General features: G+C 42.1%; 1 protein-coding gene across 1 annotated transcript; it reads left to right on the top strand.

Moving 5' to 3' along the window:
- The first annotated feature begins 15,924 nt into the window (after positions 1 to 15,924).
- On the top strand, positions 15,925 to 19,986 carry LOC123048303 (phosphoglycerate mutase-like protein 1). The gene is made up of 9 exons (XM_044471431.1): positions 15,925 to 15,993; positions 16,082 to 16,189; positions 17,631 to 17,710; positions 18,039 to 18,204; positions 18,502 to 18,576; positions 18,668 to 18,756; positions 19,280 to 19,399; positions 19,770 to 19,814; positions 19,896 to 19,986. The coding sequence occupies exons 1-9, from the start codon at positions 15,934 to 15,936 to the stop codon at positions 19,984 to 19,986; spliced, it is 834 nt and encodes a 277-aa protein (XP_044327366.1). The 5' UTR covers positions 15,925 to 15,933.
- Positions 19,987 to 20,708: the final 722 nt, after the last annotated feature.

Here is a 20,708-nt window from a genome sequence, read left to right as displayed (position 1 = left end):
CGAGAATTGCAACGATGAAAATAGGTCATGATTTGAACACGCATTTTAAAGGTAAAACGTTTTGGAAAAAAATGAATTGACAAAAAAGGCACAAAACTTCTCAGTTATAACAAGTGATGCAAGGGATACCCTTAATTAATGAATATCCGCTAACCGGTGCAATAGACGCCGAATAGGAAATACGTACAGGCTGCCATGATTCGGCCGCTCGCTTGTTCCTGGCCTCTTGTTGTGGTTGGGCTGATTTGTGTCGGCCTTATTTTTTGAGAATCACATGAAAAAAAACGGAAGATGGGTCGAGCCCAAACGCATCTGTGAGCGCCCGTTTACAGAACCGGTAAGAACGGGCTTACACAGATCACTCTCAGCTTGTCAGCATGCAATAAGTGGTGTGCTGCATATGCGCCACTTGTCGCAAACTAAGAGTTTTCTTTTTTTATATTTGTTTATTCAAAACGTTCTATCTTTTAAACCGTACGTCCAAATCTCGAACCATTTTCATCGTTGGATTTTTCACGTTGAGATCTTCAAAACTACAACTCATGTTGATATATTTCGATGAATTTTTTTACACAAAAAAACCCGACAATTATAACCGAACCAAAAGCATGTTTTGCTTCCTTCCTGAAGGGGCACGCTTCTTTTTCTTTTCTGGTAGGCACGACCGTGCCTATAGTGGAAGCTAATCCGTGCCTCCACAACAAGTAAATCAATGCCTCTTGCAGAATAAAAAAATTACGTTTTTCCTTTTCCAGAAGGCACGACAGTGAATCCCGCGAAAGCAAATCCGTGCCTACATTAGAAGTAAATATGTGCCTCTCGTGGAACGAAAAAACGCATTTTTATTGTTTTCCGGGAGGCACTACCGTGCCACTCGCGAAAACAAATCCGTGTGTCTCGCAAAATAAAACAAAAGAAACGTGTTTTTCTTTCTTTTCCGAGAGAAAGAGTGTGCCTCTCGCGGAAACAAATCTGTGCCTCCACGAGATGTAAATCCGTGCCTCTCGCCAAACGAAAAAATTAAAAAGCATTTTTTTCTTTTCCGAGAGACACGACTGTGCCTCTCGCGGAAGCAAATTTGTGCCTCCACGAGAAATAAAGCCGTGCCTCTTGCAAAACAAAAAAAACATATTTTTTCCTTTACGATATATATGACCGTGCTTCTCGCTGAAGCAAATCTGTGCCTGCACGAGAAGTAAATCTGCGCCTCTCGAGGACGGAAAAACACGTTTTTGCAAAAAAAATCAATTTACCAAATCCTAAGAAAAACCGATGAAAAACCAAAAAGCAAAACAAAAAAACAGGAAAAATCATCAAAAAGCCCAAAACGTGTAAAAAAATTAAAACAAAATCTGGAGGGAGCGCCAAGTCCGTGACTTGTGGCTGCGGCTGAGAGCGTGCCAAAAGTGACCCTTGCGAGGGCTCCTGAAGGTACTGCTTGATTAGTTGTTCTTGCCAATAGGATCGCCGAGGCGCTCGCCTGAACCGTTCGGCACATGGGCCCAAACACGTCAGCAGCCCCTAGTGCGTAGCTAAATCTAAATCAAGACGTGTATACATCACCTATGCAACTATATTTTCTGATTCTAAAAAAAACTGTATTTTCTTCCAAAAAAATTATTTTTTATTTCATTGTATTCTTGTTTATGTTTTGAAATAATAAAATATACATATATTTAGACATTACGTTACTTAAATTTTTAAATTGTGTTCATTGTGCATTTAGAAAATATTAATGTAAATGTAAGAAATGTGTTCGTTCAACTTTTAGAAATGTTTTAAAAAATTATAAAATAAATTTATTTCACAAAGAATTACTTCAGTTTGAAAAAAAAGTAGTGTTAAAAAATGTCGGTACAACTTAAAAAAAATTCGACACATATTTAAGTATGTTTTTCAAAAACCTGTCTTCTTGAAAAATGGTAATTATGTATTAGAAAATGTTAAACGTGTACAAGAAAATATTTCCAATGTATACAGAAATCTACAATATGTATACAAAATGTTGACATCAAAACATATATTTTGAAGAAAATGTTAATCATGTACTTCAAAAATGTTAAACATGTATAAGAAAAATGTTTCTTATGTATAAAAGAAAATATACAATCTTTATGAAAAAAGTAGATATGAAAATTTATATCCAACAAATTCATAATCATGTATTTGAAAAATGGTAAAAGTGTATAATAAAAAAATATTCTTATGTACCCGAAAAAAGTACAATTTGTATGAAAAAAAAGTAGGCATAAAAACAAGTATGTGAAAGAATGTTAATCATGTATTTGAGAAAATGTTAAATGGGTATAAAATAATCAACCTTCTGTATACGGAAAATGTACAACCGATATGAATAAAGTAGACTTCAGAACATATTTTTTAAAATGTTAATCATGTATTTAAAAAAGTTAAACGTGTATAAAAAATGTACCTGCTATATACGTAAAATATACAATGTGTATGAAAAAGGTAAAAGAACAGAGAAACCTGGAAAGAAACAAAGCAAACTGAAGAGAAAAAGAAAAAGAATATAGAAAAAGGCGATGTAAAAGAGTGGGACGTAGTGAAAACGAAAAGAAAAAAAGAAAACCAAGAAAGAAACAAGTAAAACTAGAGCAAAAGAAACAAAAAAAAGAAAAACTAGAAGAAATTGATGCCAAACATTGGAATAATTGTGAAGACCAAAAAAAGGGAAAAAGAAACAAAGAAAAATGAAGAAAACCTAATGGACGCCGACTTTGAAACAAAAGAAAACCAAAGAAAATGGAAGAAAATCGAGAAAGAAACAAAGAAAACCACTTGAAAACAAAGAAAAATAGAAAAACCAGTGAAAATGTTATCTGCCACTAGCAAGATGGTTCGGCTCCCCGGCTGGATCACACAATTTTGTGCTTTCACCAAGCTGACCCTTTCAGTAACAACTCTCTGGACAGACAACTTGTTGCTCCTTAGAAATCTTTTTTTTTTTTGCAGGGTATTGCTCCTTAGAAATCTAGAGGCACCGTTCTCCCTCACCTTCTCATTCAGGGCAGAAAAGCAGGATTCGGAGACACTGGCCATTCTGGCAGAAAACAAGCTGTCCTCTGATGGGGAGATCACAATTCCAGATGCTGGTTTTAAGAGTCTTAAGCTTCTTCGCTTCTTTGCTCCTCTTTTGCCAGTACTGACCTTTTCGAAGAAGGCCATGCCAGAGCTGGAGAGGCTTGAGCTACGGTTCAGCATGCTGGAGGGACTTTATGGCGTGGAAAACCTTGCGGGACTGAAGGTGGTGCATCTGACATTTTTTCGAGCGTACCTTAGCTTTATAGAAAAAGAGAAATACAGCCATACAACCACAACTACCTCTCACTGCGAATACCGAATGTAGCACAATTCCACACCCGACACATACAAAGACAACCACACACGACTACACAACTACGACATACAAGAGCCTACCCAAAACCGATAGCCTCGCCGCGTCTCGACCGACACCGATGATCACCGAAGAACAGCAACTCCAGCTTCCTTGGTAGAGCCAGCGACGACTGTACATAGCGCCAGAGAAGAACGATCCGAGCAGCGGCGCACGCCGGAGGAGCGTAACATAGGGCCTCTTATCTCCCAGCGCGATGCTCCCAACAGAGAAACAACGTCAGAAGACGCCGCCATCATGCCGATCCTACGAATCAAGGCTTTCACCCCGGAGATGTTTGCCGATACAAGGCAACGTGGTAAATGGCGCTACACTCGGCGACGCCTCCAGAAAGGGGAATGACACCCACGGGTGCCATCGACGCCGGTCCGACCAAGGCCGGACAGAATTTTCATATGTAGCATTGCACATTTCCACGCCTCCAAGATTCCGGCCAGCCCCGAAAGATGTCTCGCACTGCCAACACCGCAGCCACTTGCAGTCGGAGCCACACATCACTGCCGAGGAAGCACGCCTCAAGCCACCACCTTCAACACACTTGGAACCGCAGCAACCACCAAACGATGCGGGGACCAGATCCGTCACGATGGCCTTCACCTGCACCTAGGGACTGCCACACAGGTGGATCTGACCCGCACCATCAACCACACTTCAACGCCAACTTCACCGAGGCATCACCGCCGGCACCTCACACAAAGGTGGTCGGGCGCCCGCTGCTCGCCAGGGCCCTGCCTAGCCGAGCCTCGCAGCGCCGCCACCTCCATGGTTGCGCATGCGCTGCCGCCTCCGACGAATTCAGCGCACCACCCACATCCACTCTCCCGCTGCACCCCTCGTGCAGATCCAGGGGACCGCCGTCGTGCATCCCGCTGTGAACCAGCCTCCCGCTGCACCCGACCGGGAGCCGTCCGATGCGCGAGATCTGGCCCGAGAACCTCGGATCCGCGCAAGGGAGGGCTGCCGGCCTGCCTACTCGACGCCGACCAAGGGCGCCACAGGCCAGACGAGGTCGCACCTAGCCGAGCAGGGCCACGCCGCGCCGCCCGGAGCAGGGCACCGCCGACCCCAGACGCCGCCGGCTCGCCTAGCGCCACCCGGAGCAAGGCCACGCCACGCCACCCAGACGAGAACCACGTGCACGCCGCGCCTCGCCAGAGCCACCCCCGCCCGCCGCCGGCACGCAACGACCACGCCGGCGAGAGGACCTCCGCGACAGATCTGGGCGTCCCGCGCCGCCTGGAGCCTGGAGAGGTGGGGAGAACCCTGCCGCAGCCGACACGCCCGGGCTTTGCCCGGCGTCGTCCCTTTGGCGGCGGCGAGGGGGTGGGGAGGCGGGGTGGGAGGACTGGCGGCGGCGCGATTAGGGTTCCTCCCGGGCCGCTCGCTAGAGTGGCACGGGGGAGAGAGAAGTTAGTGGGTCCTTCAGTAAACAGATTGTTCGGGTGCATCTGACATTGGAGGTAGGGCTGTAAACGAGTCGAGTTCGAGCGAGTTGGAGTTGGCTCAGCCAACTTATATTAAAATTCGAGCAAGCTCAAACCGAGTGAAGCTCAAGATCGAGCTCGAGAACATGACTCGTGCTCAGCTTGTAACAATCTTGAGTCGATCTCGAGCTAGTTTCGAGCTAAATGAGATGGTAAAAATTATAAATCTATGGTGATTATTCCAACAAGATAAGGACACAACACGACACAACTTTGTAGGGCAAGAGCTTATCTTGGTCTCTTGGGCGAACTAGCAATAGATGGTGGTCTTCGTGGACAAAAACAAGAAAACAAAGGTGCATATGCTGGGAAATTTTTGTCCAAAACAAGAGGATATTTAAGACGTAGTCGACCATGTACCATAATTAAATCTAAATCTTCTCTGCACTTAATTAAGCTCCCATGTTTGCTGGTAAATAAAATGGAGAAAAATAACACACATCATATATGGTAGTAACAAATTATCTTATTTCCATTTAATACATGTCGTGATAATTTAAAATAATGGTATTATGTCGAGCTATCGAGCTAAAATCGAGCGAGACAGTATTGGCTCAAGATCAGCATGTTTCTTGGTCGAACTACATAAACTGTTCAAACTCAGCTTATTTCTTTTCGAGTCGATCTCGAGCGGCTCACAAGTCTCGAGCTTTTCTTGCAGCCCTAATTGGAGGACAAAGAAGGTGAACATATGACGAAAGAGGTGCAGCGCGAGGTGGAGACAGCAGTGAAGAGCAGGACCGATGGCAAGGCACCCAAGATAATCCTCGATCAGTGACCGATCCAAAGTGAGAGCCCGACTGTGGTTCTTTGCAAGTCTGTAAGTTTGAAATCATCGTATTAATTCTTGCCTGTTCTCAGATATTTTCATGCTACTGCTGCTTTACTCTCTTGAAGAAGGAAGGCTGATACTGTGAAAAGAAGGATGATGCTTCATCCAGGTACGTTGTATGACAGTTGTGTTGAATACCTAAATGTTCTCTCCGTCGTGTTTGTGTGTGCGTGCGCACTGCCAAGTTTGATAATCAGTTACCGAGATCTTGTAGTTCTCTTTGACGCAAATGTCGTTGTAAATTTCATTCAAGACGATGGACATGTCTTTATGTGTACTCATCTCTGGACATCTTATACCAGAATCGTTAAATTGTTCAACATGTTCTAATCTAACGAAGATATGAGAGAATTATTTGTCCATGGTTTCTGTATTTTGTGAAGCGGCAGTGGAGGGGAACAAATCTGTGAGGAATGTTGTTGCAAGGAATTAATCTTGTGAAGCATCTGGATCCATATGTGGTCATTGGTGCCGACTGTTCCATTGGGATATTCTCCGGTCTAAAACTCTAGAGAAATGGTGAGAGACTAAACAACTGGAGACAAACCGATGCAGGCTAAGCTAGCACCGGGAGAGTTTAGCAGTGCCATGTCCGTCCGCTCGAGTTGACTCAGGCTAGTGTCAGTCCGTTCGAACAGACAGCTTGGCTGGGTACTGTGCCTAGTGATTGGATATTCATTGGGTAGCATGGCAGCCTCATCTTTTTTTTTTTGTAGGAGAGAAAAAAAAAGGAAATGCTTGGCATAACCCGACCGATAACACCATGCGCGTCCTCCGCCTTTGTTGCAGTCTTCCCCACCACAAGAACTGGTCTGTTACAAACCGACGAACGGGAGGGTCTCGATCCGTCGAGAGCAGGAATCGGAGGCCGGAGTTGAGGGAAGGGCCGTCTAGGTGGAGGAGGGGCGGTTGTCCTGGGGAGCCGGTGACACCATGGATTTGGGAGCTCGGTGCGGCACCATTGTCGAGCCAAAGGACGGAGCTGGCTCGAGAGTGAAGGAGAGCGGGCGGCGGTGAGGCGAAGCAGGCTCACCGGCTTCGGTGAAGGGATGCGGATCTGGACGAGGCAGAGGGTTGGGACGGGCAGCGCTGAAGCGCGTTAGAGATACGACAGGCAAATCAACTCGACCAAGAACGAAAACAAGCAGGGGGCACAAGATTTAACGTGCAAAACCCCTCCAACACGAAGGGAAAAAAAACCACGAGCATCAGCCAGCCAAACTTCACTATATCGGGAGAGGTTACAAACGAGGATTTACAACTCGACTTATCCCGTGTGGCGGCTTACAGGAGGTATATATAACACAGGTGACCTAGGTCAATACTGACCCGTACCAAAGCGGATCCGTACTGACCTAAGTCAATACGCTCCGCTTTGGCCCAAGCCTACCGGCGACGGGCCTCGCTCCGCTCACTCGGCAGAAGTTAGCCCTTCTCTTTATACTTTAATTTGGAGCATAACATAACAAAGCGGATGCTCAGCGACTGCTCCGACATGTCCGGCTAGAGGGTAGGAAGGAGTGGAGCGAGGCGACCCCGGGTGCGTGCCATCGATTGCCGCCGGTACTCGCCGGAATCATAGGTGGTGGCCAGGAGAGCGAAGATGTGCTCTTTTTTTCAACAAGGGTCTTGTTGCGGGATGCTTTTTCAATGACGATTCTGTTGCAATAATCAAATCACACAATGAGCATATCAGACGGATTGCGACTCGGCCGATCTTCCGCGAAGAAAGAAGAAGAAAATATATGAAAGCGTGTAGCTCACCTACTTTTATTCATACGGAAAAAGGAAAAGAATATGCAACACGGAAATATGGATACGTGATGTGGATCGATATCCACTCGGGCGGGCGGGCAAGCCAGGTGTGATGTCTGATATGGATTGGCATTTTGGCATTCAAAACTTGACGTGGATTGGCATTTTGGCATTCAAAACTTGACGTGGATTGGCATTCATCAGCCTCCGAGGAAGAAAGAAGGAAGGAAATCAGAGAAAAGAGATTCGGTCGGCAGTTGGGCAGTCGGCGTCGCCTGTCAGCGTTCGGCCTGCTGCCCAACCGCATAGCCAGCTGCCTAACCGTACAGGAAGAGCAGTGGCGAATTGACGGAGGCAGTGGAGAAACTTTTTGTTATCATGTGACACATGTGATAAGCAATTCAAATTATTTCTCTCAACAACAAAAAAAAAATTGTCTGAACGGGACAATGGAAGACTCAAGCGGGCATACCATGAGGAATTGATTGACGCGAAGCGAACGATGTGGACGCGCGTGTGCCCGTCGTCTTCATCCCGCATTGAGTACTCGACACGGAGAGCGATCGATCATGGGGCAGAGGAGGTGGAGCCGCAAGCCTAGACAGGCAGGCACCTACCTCGGCGAGTATAGATAAATACAAACTACGCGATGCCCCACACATACTCCATCTATTTTTGCCTCGGCCTACCGCCTCCGCCACCGCTTCGCTGCTCCTCCTCCTCCTCCTCCCTCAGGTACGGCCGCGGTCCACCCTCCTTCTCCTCCTAACCTTCTCTACCAAATGGAATGGCTCCCTCTCCTCTCCCTGGAAGGTTGCAAGAATGGAAGGATCAATTGCCTTCTTCCTACGGAGCGCTTCCCTACTCCCTTCACTTTGCGTGAAACAATAGGAATCTCTTTGAACTGCGTATGTATTTTTATTATTTCCATATAAGTGGGAGTAGGAATTTCTTTACGCGTCCTTCTCGTGATCTTGTCTCCTTCTTTATTTGCTTTGCCTTTCCGTACGCGAGTATCTATCTACTTATTTACTACCTCTTATGTAATAAAATATAAGACGTTTTAACAGTTCAAAGAGATAATATCATACAAGGGCATAGTAAGAAGACGCTTTTGCTCTATTCGCTAATTAAGAAGAAGATAATTATCCAGTTAATTAGCAGAAAATCAGGTGAAACCGGTACATCACGCCAACAAAACACATGGCACCCAACCGATCTGGCTACCCGCAAAGACCCACATATCACTGAAGAGAGAAACTTCGTCCAGGTTGCTAGCAACTGACACCATAGTCACTTCTCCCCGATCAAGTAACTCTTACTTCACCACAGATGACCAACCAAGAGTCTTCACTGTGATTCACTTGCAGCTCCCACTTCACAACCACACAACAAGCAGACACAAAGACGAACCCAGGGAAACGACAGGCGGGTGACAAAGTAGAACATGTCATGACCCCATCTCTTCTTGTAAACATCATCATTGCCACATGAGTCGCAACACCAACCACTCGCATCACTAGTCGAGCACCCGCCAACTATGATGCAGTGCATGTCTGGCTTTAGGATAATATGACCGAAGGGGACCAATTCTTCAAGACGATGTCCCAAGGAGGGAAGCCATACGGGAACAACGCCGTTGCTTGACTCCGCAACATGGCCTTAAGCTTTCACCATGGTAATAGCATAGTCTCTCTGCCCCTTTCATCGTAAGTAGCTCAAATTGGGTCTTTGTAAACAATCAAAAGTAAATGTTTGTTGACCTTCTAAAGGCTATCGCCTAAAGAGTCATATTCCTATCTAGTCTACACTAACTTCTTCATAGGCATTGTGCTAGGTCCGTAGTTTCTTGTTTTGAAGAAGAAAAGTCTAAAAAAAAGCCTAAATGAGTCATATACCTATCTAGTCTACATTCGATAATCTTCATAGGCACTGCACTAGGTCGGTAGATTCTTGTTTTTACTTTTCTTTTTCTAATTGAGTAGCTCGATAGGACTCCTCGTAACTCGAAAAGGTTGTTTTCCCGTACAACCCCTACCCCTCAAGGCGGTACTGTTCATCGGCAAATACAAATGTCTCAATCCGACTTGAGTCCCACCTACAAAATTGATCCATCAACGACTTTTTCCATGGTGCCAAAGACGTACCATGGGTGGACAATATCGGAGAGCTCCACAACGGCCCCCAAAGAGGAAGAATGACACCCACGACCTTTACCCGGAACAACCGACCTCCTCACAGACATGCGACTGACTAAATTAGGGAAGCCGATCCGCAGACCCCCAACACGTTGGCTTTGCCAGCACCATGTCGGCGCCACTACCTCACCGCCAATAAGATAACAAGTCAGATATGTTGCCCTACCATCGTCACACCAATGGCCCGAGGCCACCCCGAGCAAGGATGACCCCACCATGCCAAACATACATGCGAATGAAAGAGCAGCCAATAGCCGAATAACACAAACTAAGATAGGAGCATTGTCGGCCACCCGATTGCTCCACTACCAGCTGGGGGTTGGAGGCCGAAGCACACATGCACGCTGATCCAACCGCAGAGGCGGGCACCGGAAACACCATCCTGCTAGAGATGGTGCCAAAGGAGCTGTTGGCAAGATGCTAACTAGATCACACAATGGTGGAGCCTCCTTCTCCGCGAGTATGTCCCGAGAGTGATGCGCGAACAAGCACCCCCACCCTGCCCCCGCCGCTGTCTGCCGAACGGGCTTAGCCCCCTGACGTCCTTTGAGGACAGTGAGGGAGGAGAAGGTAGGGGCGGGACGGTGGCACAAGGGTTCCGCCTGAGCTGCCCTCAAGAGCGATGCGAGCTTGGGGAAGGAGGGAGGAGACTCTTTACAGTTCTTATGATGGTTTGATGCTACAACCAAATGGTGTGTCTATGCATAGTATCAACAGAAAACTCTAGATATACCTTGCATCCGAACCCGCCTATTCTTTTTCCTTCATAAGAGGTTCATGTTTCTAAGTTTAACAGACATTTGCCGGGGGGGAAGGGGGGGGGGGGCTACAAATATTCCACTGAGTTCATATTATTTCCTAGCAAAAAATGGACTTTATCTGCTAATCGAGTCAACACTTGTTGCCTTACCAAAGATTTTATTTGGAAAGCCAATAAGATGTAGGGCAGTTGAGGCGGTCTTTAGTGGATAACGGTGGAAAAAACCTAGGAAAAATATCAAAACAGGGCGAAGGGGTTTAAGGCTTAGTCCCATAGAAAACTGCTCCACCTAGATAAATCACCACTTCTTTCCCTCAATCCTATTGGAATTATTGGCGTAATTGATACTAGAACACTACCATTTATAGCTAGACCGTGCGTAATTGATGTCGTCTTGATATTAATATATTTTTCTCTATCAAAAAAATCAGCACATACACACACAGATATATATGGTTTCTAACCAAGGGAGAATCATCAACAATTGTTATTACCATACTATTCTTTCGCAGCCTGGAACCAGCAGGACCACTCTTTTTTTCAATAAAGGGCACATTTATTAATTTGTAATGTAACATTGTTAGGATATTGAGAAAAATGAGTAAACATCCGCCTCTGCATGACTAGGATGCACACGGTCAACCTCACACTGGTGCAAAAATGCCTAACTATGGCATGGCAAAAAATGCCTTGCTGGCGTGGGAGCCAAACGCCACTAATATGGTGTCACTGTTAAAAAATAGTGGTGACGTTGGAGCCCACTCATCAATATTTGACATGTTGATGGCATGCCACGTGGCCGACGCCACCACTATAATTTCTCACATAGGGACGTATAATGTATTTTGCACGTCACCAACATTTTGTGCAGGCAATTTTTTTTTGCCTCGGGATATAACATTTTGCATCTCACAATGAAGCAGCACATATGAAACAATACACAGTAGAACAACAATAATTTAACCGATGGAAAAAACATAAGTAATTATATAGAACAATACCAGTTAATAAATGACAATCTCACAAAACACTAGCTAGGTAGGCATAGTCAAACATGCATGCATACATCTCATGGCGAGCTAATAGTTAATAAGCAATTTACTTAAGAGACTAAGTAGCATCGATGGCCCAGCCACACACATAATTTTAAATGAGGTTGATGATGATCATCATCCTTAAGTCATCGCGCAATGTGTTCCTGATAGTGATTAAGACGGTCTGTTCAACATGGAGATTCTTGCCAACAAGGAACCTGTCCACCCCACTAAGCATAAGATAGTGTGACCGTACGTGTCACTGCCTACGCACAGGTGGGGACAGAGCCACAACTCAAAGATAGCCTCCTAGGCAGTTTTTGAAGAAAAAACATATCAATTATGTAGCCTCGCACATACTCTCGCAAGCATATCATACAAATTTCCCTACATTGTGATAAATGAGCAAGTCATGGATAATTATCAAAAAAGCATACACTTCAATTCACATATATCATCGGATTCTACACCAAGCATATCATTGGATTCTACACTAAACATACCATCTGATTCTACACTAATATAAGCATATCACAGAATTTCTACAATGAGCATATCATCAAATTACCACACTAAGCATATCATCAAATTACTACACTAAATAACATACCATGACATGGCGGGTAACATTCGTCCTTGTCAGACGGGTCATGAATGGCATCCCAACATATATAGGCATCACGTGGTGGAAGTATGTACCAGAGGTTACCCGTCTCCTCCTCGCTCAGCCTCATTCTTTGGGCATGGAGGGCTTCATCAAGTGGGTCCTCATTATCTTCATCCATGTTAAGATAGATAACAGCCAGCCTAGGTCTTTGTCCTCTGAAGGAGAAGCTGATCAATTCACCCCTAGTGAGACACATGTGGACGATGAATGTAAGAAAAAAACCATCTCCTCTTGTCTAGGACATCTTTCGTCCCTTTTGGACCTCCAAAGTGTAGGGTCCCCAGGAGCCTCGAAGATCATAGTGTCTCCCGTCAGCTCATTGAATTCCAGCCTCACATTGCATGAGACGATCTATGTAAGAAAAAAAACACACATAATGCATTAATGATAATAGCAATAAAAGAAAAATAAATAATTGCTAGAAGGTTTATATAATTTGTTAACGCCGCAAGAACAAAACTCGGCTGGAAATAGATACCCAACAACATGCCAGTTGCAAGGCTGCTGGCGAACCTTGACTTGCACAGTCGACATGGTGGTGATGACACCATTTTCCTATTAGTGAAGATAATTGATGGCTAAGTAGACTGCTAAATTTGTACACTAAATTGACTATCAAAATCGGATTCTACACATAATCATTCCATGGATTCTACACACTACTAAATTTCTACCAATCATGGATTCTACACTAAAAGAAATTACACTACTAAAATTCTACACTAAAACGATGATTTTGTGTTGACTTGCAAAGTTGGCATGGTGGTGATGGTGGTGCCACTCTACAAAAGCATTCATCAAAAAAGCATTAATTCATCGGATTCTACTACTAAATCAACACAAAAGACTAGCATTCGATTCTACACTAAAACATATACAACACTACAAAAAATTCAATCCTAAGTACAAAATCGGTTTCTATACTAATAAATCAAATTATACTAAGTATAATCGGATTAAACACTAAGTACATAATCAAATTATACTACAACTAATCTAAGTACAAAATTGGTTCATGGACGTCCATGGATTCAACCTTAAGTACCAAATCAAATTATACTACTACTAATCTAATTCTACCAATCGAAATTCAACCCTAAGACAAAATTGGTTCATGGAAGTCCATGGTTTCAACCCTAAGTACAAAATCAAATTATACTACTACTAATCTAATTCTACATGAACGTTCATGGATTCCAATCAAATTATAATACGGCGGAAGCGAGCGGCAACAAGCAGTGAGGCCCTGAGGGGGAAGAGAAGATGCGCGAGGGGAGGGATCTAACCTGCTGGTCCGGTGGTGGCGAGCGGCGAGGCCGGGAGTGGCGGCGGCAGTGTTGGTCGAAAGGTGGGGTGAAAAAGATATGGGTGAATCGGATCAGAATGAGTTAGTTTTTTTACTGAGGGGGTAGATAGTGGACTAGTGCTGGCGTTGGCCTAATAGGCCACACCATAATAATGTGCAGCCCACAGGAAAAAATCATGAAACATATACGACGTGAAAAAAATACAACACCAGCAATAAGCCCATAACGATGGCGTACCAATATGCCAACACCACCACTATTTGAAAAAAATAGTGTTGGATTGGTTGAAATTAGCGTGCCACCAGCTAAAGTTGAGGCTAGCCATTTCTCTACTAGTGCCAAATAAACATCGACACAACAAAATCATAAAATGTTGGAACCATGCATCATGCGAGGGGAGGTGAATGACCTATTCGTAGACTATGATGCCACCCATGTGGGGGTAAAACCATTTGTTTTCGCTTGTTTTGATCACGTACACACTGTTGTAAACAACGATCGATGCTCTCGTCATTGTAGTGTAGACCACAAATGGTGCCAATGTGTACACTGGTAGATAATCTACAATTGAGATGAACTTTTACTTTAAAAGTTCATTTCATTTCTACACAGCTAAAGCGACAACAATAAGACAGACACTCTCACCCTAATAAGCATACTAAACTTGCATGGAATAGCATCTAGCAAGTGATCATACATGTTGGAAACACTGCATGGCGGATATACGTTTGACGCTACTTGGATGATTGACCATGTAGCACATGCAAAAGAGCAATGAAAGAAAAGGTGTTTAATTATCTCATCAATATGACAAAACTACACTTCTTGATTCCTTGCCAATTGCAGCGAGCAAGGTTATCCATTGTCAGGACCATGCCTCAATGAATATAGGACATATTTTTTCTAACTTTGAATGGTATCTCTGACTTCCATATTATTTTAATCATTGTCTACTGACACCTCAAAGTGTGTGTCACGGTATATGAGTCTACCATGAAACCCACTCTGCATCAAGTTTCAGTGGAATTTGTCTTGAACTTACGTCAGTTAAATGGAATCTAAGTGGCTAGAAGGTCCTACCATGACACAAGTTGGGGACCGAACAAATCTCGCCTAAAAGATACACTAGGTGGGGAGGTGCTTGAAACTTGTGCAAGTGTATCATTCTTATCGCGAACTATGAGATACATGGGTTGTATATTGTCTTTGGATAGAAGTGTTTCCCAATAACTTATCCTCTCAGAAGCAAATCTATGAGCCTCTCCAATTGCGAAGGATCCAAAGTTGAATAGGTGTTTCTTTGCAGCCATCAGACCTGTATAAAAATGTGAGTCCACAGGTTTCCAGTATGCGTGGGACACGTCTTTTAGGCCTAGATACTTATTGTGCAAGATATTTTCAAACGCCTTCCTCAGCAAGAAGCTTATATAGACATTTACCAATCAGGGCATTGTTTTTTACCTGGATATGATGTATGCCAAGACCCCTTAATATTTAGGTTGGCAAAACACGTTCCATTTAGCTAGCCTATACTTGTTCTTTTCGATGTCACTTTGCGAGAAAAATTTGGACCTAAAGTAATCCAGCCTTTGTAGAACACCCTTTGGTAGTTGGAAAAATGATAACATATTTGTGAGTACTGAGTTGATCAAAAAAGCCCCCCCCCCCCCAAAGCAACTTGCCTTTCCAACTACTTCGGCATTTCTTTAATCGATCCTCGACATATTTCCACTACACACTTGAAAGCGCCAATAATGGGTTCGAAATTCCCAAGTACTTAATTGGTAAGTAACATTGCTCGCAACCCAACAACTCTGGCATATTGTGCAGGTGCCTTTTTAGCTTCTCCAAAACAGAACAATTCTATTTTCTAAAAATTAATTTTGAGACCCAACATCTTCTCAAATGCTGAGAGCAAGGATTTAAGGTTTTTTGCCTTTTCCATGTCATATTCCATAAAGAGAATCGTATCCTTGCATATGGCAGAATTGAGAGCCCCTCCTCAATTACATGTGGCACTATTCATGCAACTTCGTCGTCTTGTTTAGCACACTCAATCAGTATGGCCAACATATCAACATCAATGTTAAATACTATTAGAGAAAGTGGATCATCCTAATACACTTTTTTCGTTCGGAAGTAATGCCCAATATATCCATTCCCTTTTGTGACCACACTATCACTAGGAGATTAATCAACCCACACAACCCATTTCTCGGAGAAGCCCTTCGCTCTAATGTTTGCTAAATAAAAGGCCATTTGACTTTGTCATAAGATTTTTCAAAGTCAGTTTTCAATACAACTATTCCATTTTGCAGAATCACATGTGTGTCTTTTAGTAAAGAATTAAGTACTGATAGGAAAGTTAAGAACCTGCCCAACTCCATCTCGCAATGATACAACTATCTCTTTCCATTGTTGTTATCTTTCTAACTCCTCTTTGGATAATAATATATGATTGTTGATTTCTATTGGGCAGAAATGGAGGCCAGTGCTCGCACTGCTATGTATCCTCAGCACCGCTGCAAAAACATATACCTGGTACTACACCTCCTCAGTTTTAGGCAACCAACTTGTATGAAATATGTAAAGAATGTCCCATCTGATTAACTGTAGCAAACGTGTGTAGGTGAGGCATGCTCAAGGTATTCATAATGTGGAAGGCGAAAAGGATCATAGTGCCTACATGTCGCTTGCGCTGCTTGATGCTCACATTACCCCTTTGGGCTGGAGCCAAGTAAAATCCCTTGTTTCTTTTCTGTTAGTTAATTACCATCTGTTGTCATATCTAATAACAAAGGTAGACATTATGTTGTGGGCAACCAAGGTGGTGCTTTTGTCAAATATTTAAGGCAACAATGCCACAGTGATGTTGACAAGAGCATTACAAATGGAAGCACACATGCTTTTGTCGTTATCTTTCACCGCCATAGGATTGGATGGTAGCTTGTATGTCACTATCATGTGTTCTGCTCAGGGTATCAAGCCATCAATGGTACAATATTATCCAACATTAAGATTGTTAATATAAAAATGTGTAAAATTAGCATCAAATCATGATGCTCTAGTGGTAGCAGACATTTATTCTGACAATTTAAGTGTTGGGTCCAAGATTCATTCACTTCACATACTAATAGATCCTCACTTATAATGTTCAACCTTTATTTAGATTGTGACATCTCCAGTCAAATGCAAATGCTGGCGGCGATTAGTAGTGTTATTGCAATATTCAATGTCTTTGTTCTGTCAAGCTTCTATTGCTGACATCCTGGAGAATACTATTTCTTTACTACTGTAATCTTCATGCAAAATCATATGTTGATGTTGCCAGTTGGTAGTTCACATGGTTCTTATTGCCGCCTTAAAAGAAATGAAGTAACATGTGTTAGCATGAACCTCGGACGAATGATATGTTCGATTTCTAAATATTATATCATCAGGCAAGCACACATCCTCATCATGCAACATATGCATGGGAATAGGTCCACCACAACATGCACCCATACATAGGAAAAAAAACCTTTGACATGCAAATATGCATCCAAATTTATATTATGCTATTTACTGGTAATAAATATTTTACAAATATAAAATAATCAAACACAATAAGTTATATGTATTTTCAGTTTATCTTCTATACCTAAATAGCTTGCTCCCACTAACCCATTTATCTCAACATGTGAGCATGCCACCTTATCATGCAACATGCATGGAAATAGGATCACCTAGACATGTAATCATGCATAGGACAAAGTCCACTTCAACATGCAAACATGCATGAGAATTTCCACTGTATCATGCTATTTATATTTAATAAATATTTTACAACTATAAAATAACTAAACACAGTAAGTTATATGTATTTTATTTTGTAGTTCTGACATTATTACTCCAAATATTTATGTCCCATACAACCAAATCTCATTGAATTATATTGAAAAACATTTTCGCAGAAAGTTGTGGGATAGCATCAAGTTAGTCATAATCCTAGTTGCATCAAAACACAATGACACCGTCTTTTTGGATGACATCGAGATTCCTTTATTGATTCATTTATGGTCGTGAGCCCATTTGAAATGTTCATTTTGAAGTCTTTATACACATAAAGTTGATTGAAATATCAAAAAAATCATTTAGCATTCCCAATTGCATGGATGTTAATTTGCATGCATTTGTAGGTTGATTGCCTGCGAGAACATGTGACAAAATGTGGACTAGACAAAAAGATTGAGCTGGTCATTGTTTCCCCTCTACTGAGGTATAGTTTTCCTTGACCTTTTGATCTTCTTGTACATAATTTCATTATTTTGCATCCTGTTCCAAACTTTGTAGTTTGGGTTTTGTACACTAATGAATATCATTGTTGTGTGTAATCCTTGCTACATGTCTTACATGACCCATGTGCACATAATTTAGTAAAAATGAAATTTAGTTTGAGCTCTTCTTTTACATACTTAACCATGCTTGTCTAGTATACATTATTATGAGAACTCCTATGTTGAGGTATGATATAATATGATGGTGCATTCCAGTAGTATGTTTTTTCTCAATGAGCCTCACAATATTTCATTGAACTAATCTCACAGGACTATGCAAACTGCAGTGGGGGTCTTTGGTCATGGGAGCAATACTGATGAAGCAAGTGCATCACCATTATTAATGGTAGAAGGTGCTGGACACAGTGGACATAAGGCTATTTCAAGTTTGAACTGCCCACCATTTCTTGCAGTTGAGGCCTGCAGGGAGCGCTTGGTATTTCTCTCTCATGAAGAAATACAATTAAAACCTGAGCAGTCATTTTTTACATATCTATATAGTGTTGTCAACATTGAGTGTCTTATTTACATTGACCTCCCTTAAATATTAACTAGAATAGGATTTTTCTGCAGTTGCTAGAATAACTTATTCAGCTTAGTTCGTTCTCTTCTAAGTTAACTACCGTCATTTGAGAAACTGGACACCTCTATTTGTCTTTTCTTCTCCCACATCAGTCATGCTTTGTCAACAAATATTTTGATATTTCATTTTAAATTTGATAAAAAAATGCAGGGTGTTCATCCCTGTGACCGGAGGAGCAGCATAACAAAATATCGTGCTCTCTTTCCTGCCATTGATTTTTCCTTGGCAAGTACCTAATATTGCTAGTTCACAAGACGAGTTCATGTGACGGTGTTTTGATGGTGTTTTAATATATGTGTTCTTGTGTTCTTTACAGATAGAAAATGATGAAGATGTTCTTTGGGAACCAGAAGTCAGAGAAACAATTGAATCTGTTGCTGCCAGGGGCATGAAGTTTATTGACTGGTAATTTTTCTTTTTACGACTGATTAGTTTCTTTTCTTTAGTTCCTTGAAAACAAAATTCTATTGATCTTCATATGAAAATAAAACCCAAGTACCTCAATAGTACTCATGTACACGTCCTATATCACTTTTGGTTATTTTCCCGTGTCCTTTAAAACAATTTGTTCCAATGTTTCCGACGAATAAGGCTATTTGCCTTTACACATGTATGGACATATATGTTACTTTGTGTGTGTCAACACAAAACCTCGTTACATGTTTTAGAGAAAATCTAGAACTAATGGCAAAGGTTTGTGCACTGCCTTGGATAATACCCTCCGCTCCACACAATGCTTCCTCTGATTTCTTGTTTCTCATATACTAGCGAGTTATCACTAAGTGACTATTTGACACTAGAGAGTCCTAGTGCCAGAGATTCATGGGTAGCATGCATTGAGAAAGACAAACCTTAGATGACACATTCACTCTACATGTAAATTTATTTTGGTAACCTTATTAAAAATGATCACTGGATGTGATCGCAGGTTATGGACAAGAGAAGAAAAAGACATAGCTATTGTCACCCACAGTAGTTTCTTGGATTTCACTTTAAACATGTACGGCAAAGAGTGTCATCCAGCCATAGCAGAGGATCTAAGCAAGCGGTAAGTAATTGTTTCCCTTGGTAATTGTCATATAATCAACCCACCATATCTGCAATCTTGTGTTGTTGTGGAGCACAATATTTGCATTATATACCTACAACAACTTTAAACCCACAAGTACAAGCAAATTGGACTATTTTTTTCTATATGTACATGGAAAGAAGTATTGTATTCTTCGGCTTAGGATAACATGACTAGATAGAGCTAGTTCTTCAGAGAACTTTTGTCTTGCAATATCAGTATAATTATTCTTGTGCTAGATCCTAAAATGTTCAGACCATGGTTGATTGTATCATCACAAGTGCATGTCGCTCACTTTTCCTTTTGAGAGGGGGGTGCATGTTGCTAACTTTGACCTGGTTATATACAGCTTTGCCAATTGTGAGCTTCGCTCAATGGTGTTGGTCGACGTAAGGTTAGCTCTTGTTTTGCTTCAATGATTATTAGTGCAGATGATTGATGTTTTATAGCGTGGATTTGCTTTGCAATGTTGCAGTAAGATTGGATCAGGAACCCATACATGCAATTTCTCTGGGAAGATACCATCCGGACTTGATATGCCTAGTGATGTCGTGGACAAGAAGTGAGCTAGAGCACCCACCTGCATTCAAGGCGGTCTCCTCAAGGTGACTCATTTCTACCTAAAACCATACATCTAAGGGATCTAACTTCCCCCTTAACCATGTTTTTTAAGAAGCTACAAAATAACTAAGACTATTGACCGCATGATTATCTTTGATTCTTTAAACGAACCCCACTTCTGGTTGGCAAATAAGTATGAACTGAATGACTGAAATTGATGCCAAGATAAGGGAAACCTATGGATAGGATTTGACAGATGTGACTCTGGAGTGTGATTGGCACAATTCCTATGTTTGTTATCCCATTTGTTTTCTGGATACATACCCAAATTATGCATGAAACCTTCTTTTTTTATCAAGGACATTATGTTGATACATTTTTTACTCGTATTCCTTCTCACATTTTCTTTGCAGCTTTTATCTTTTTTGGTTCATGATACTTTGATTATATGATGCGCTAGGATCACGGTGCACATAGTGGTCATCAAAATGTGGATCTTGGGTTTATTGTTGTTGTTTAAAAAAACAAGCACCGTGAACGAGGCATTTGCGCTATATGTTATTATATTGTTGTTTCTGAATTTAAAATGTCTTTCATGCATAATTATGACCAACTAACATGCTTGTATATAATTATAAATAATAGTAGTATAGGAAAAGGACATGATAAATAAAATACTTGACCAAATAAAATACTCCCTCTGATCCATGTTACTTGTTACTCAAAC

The sequence above is a fragment of the Triticum aestivum genome, chromosome 2D (genome assembly GCF_018294505.1).
Source record: "Triticum aestivum cultivar Chinese Spring chromosome 2D, IWGSC CS RefSeq v2.1, whole genome shotgun sequence".
NCBI lineage: Eukaryota > Viridiplantae > Streptophyta > Magnoliopsida > Poales > Poaceae > Triticum > Triticum aestivum.
The sequence above is the reverse complement of the archived record's forward strand: the minus strand, read 5'-3'. Positions and strand labels throughout refer to the sequence as shown.

Excerpts from the sequence above, each read along its gene's own strand:
- LOC123048303 (XM_044471431.1), top strand. The coding sequence starts at position 15,934 with ATGGAGGCCAGTGCTCGCACTGCTATGTATCCTCAGCACCGCTGCAAA. Across the intron at positions 18,205-18,501 it reads AGGCCTGCAGGGAGCGCTTG|GGTGTTCATCCCTGTGACCG; the intron begins GTATTTCTCTCT and ends AAAAAAATGCAG. Across the intron at positions 19,400-19,769 it reads GCAGAGGATCTAAGCAAGCG|CTTTGCCAATTGTGAGCTTC; the intron begins GTAAGTAATTGT and ends GGTTATATACAG.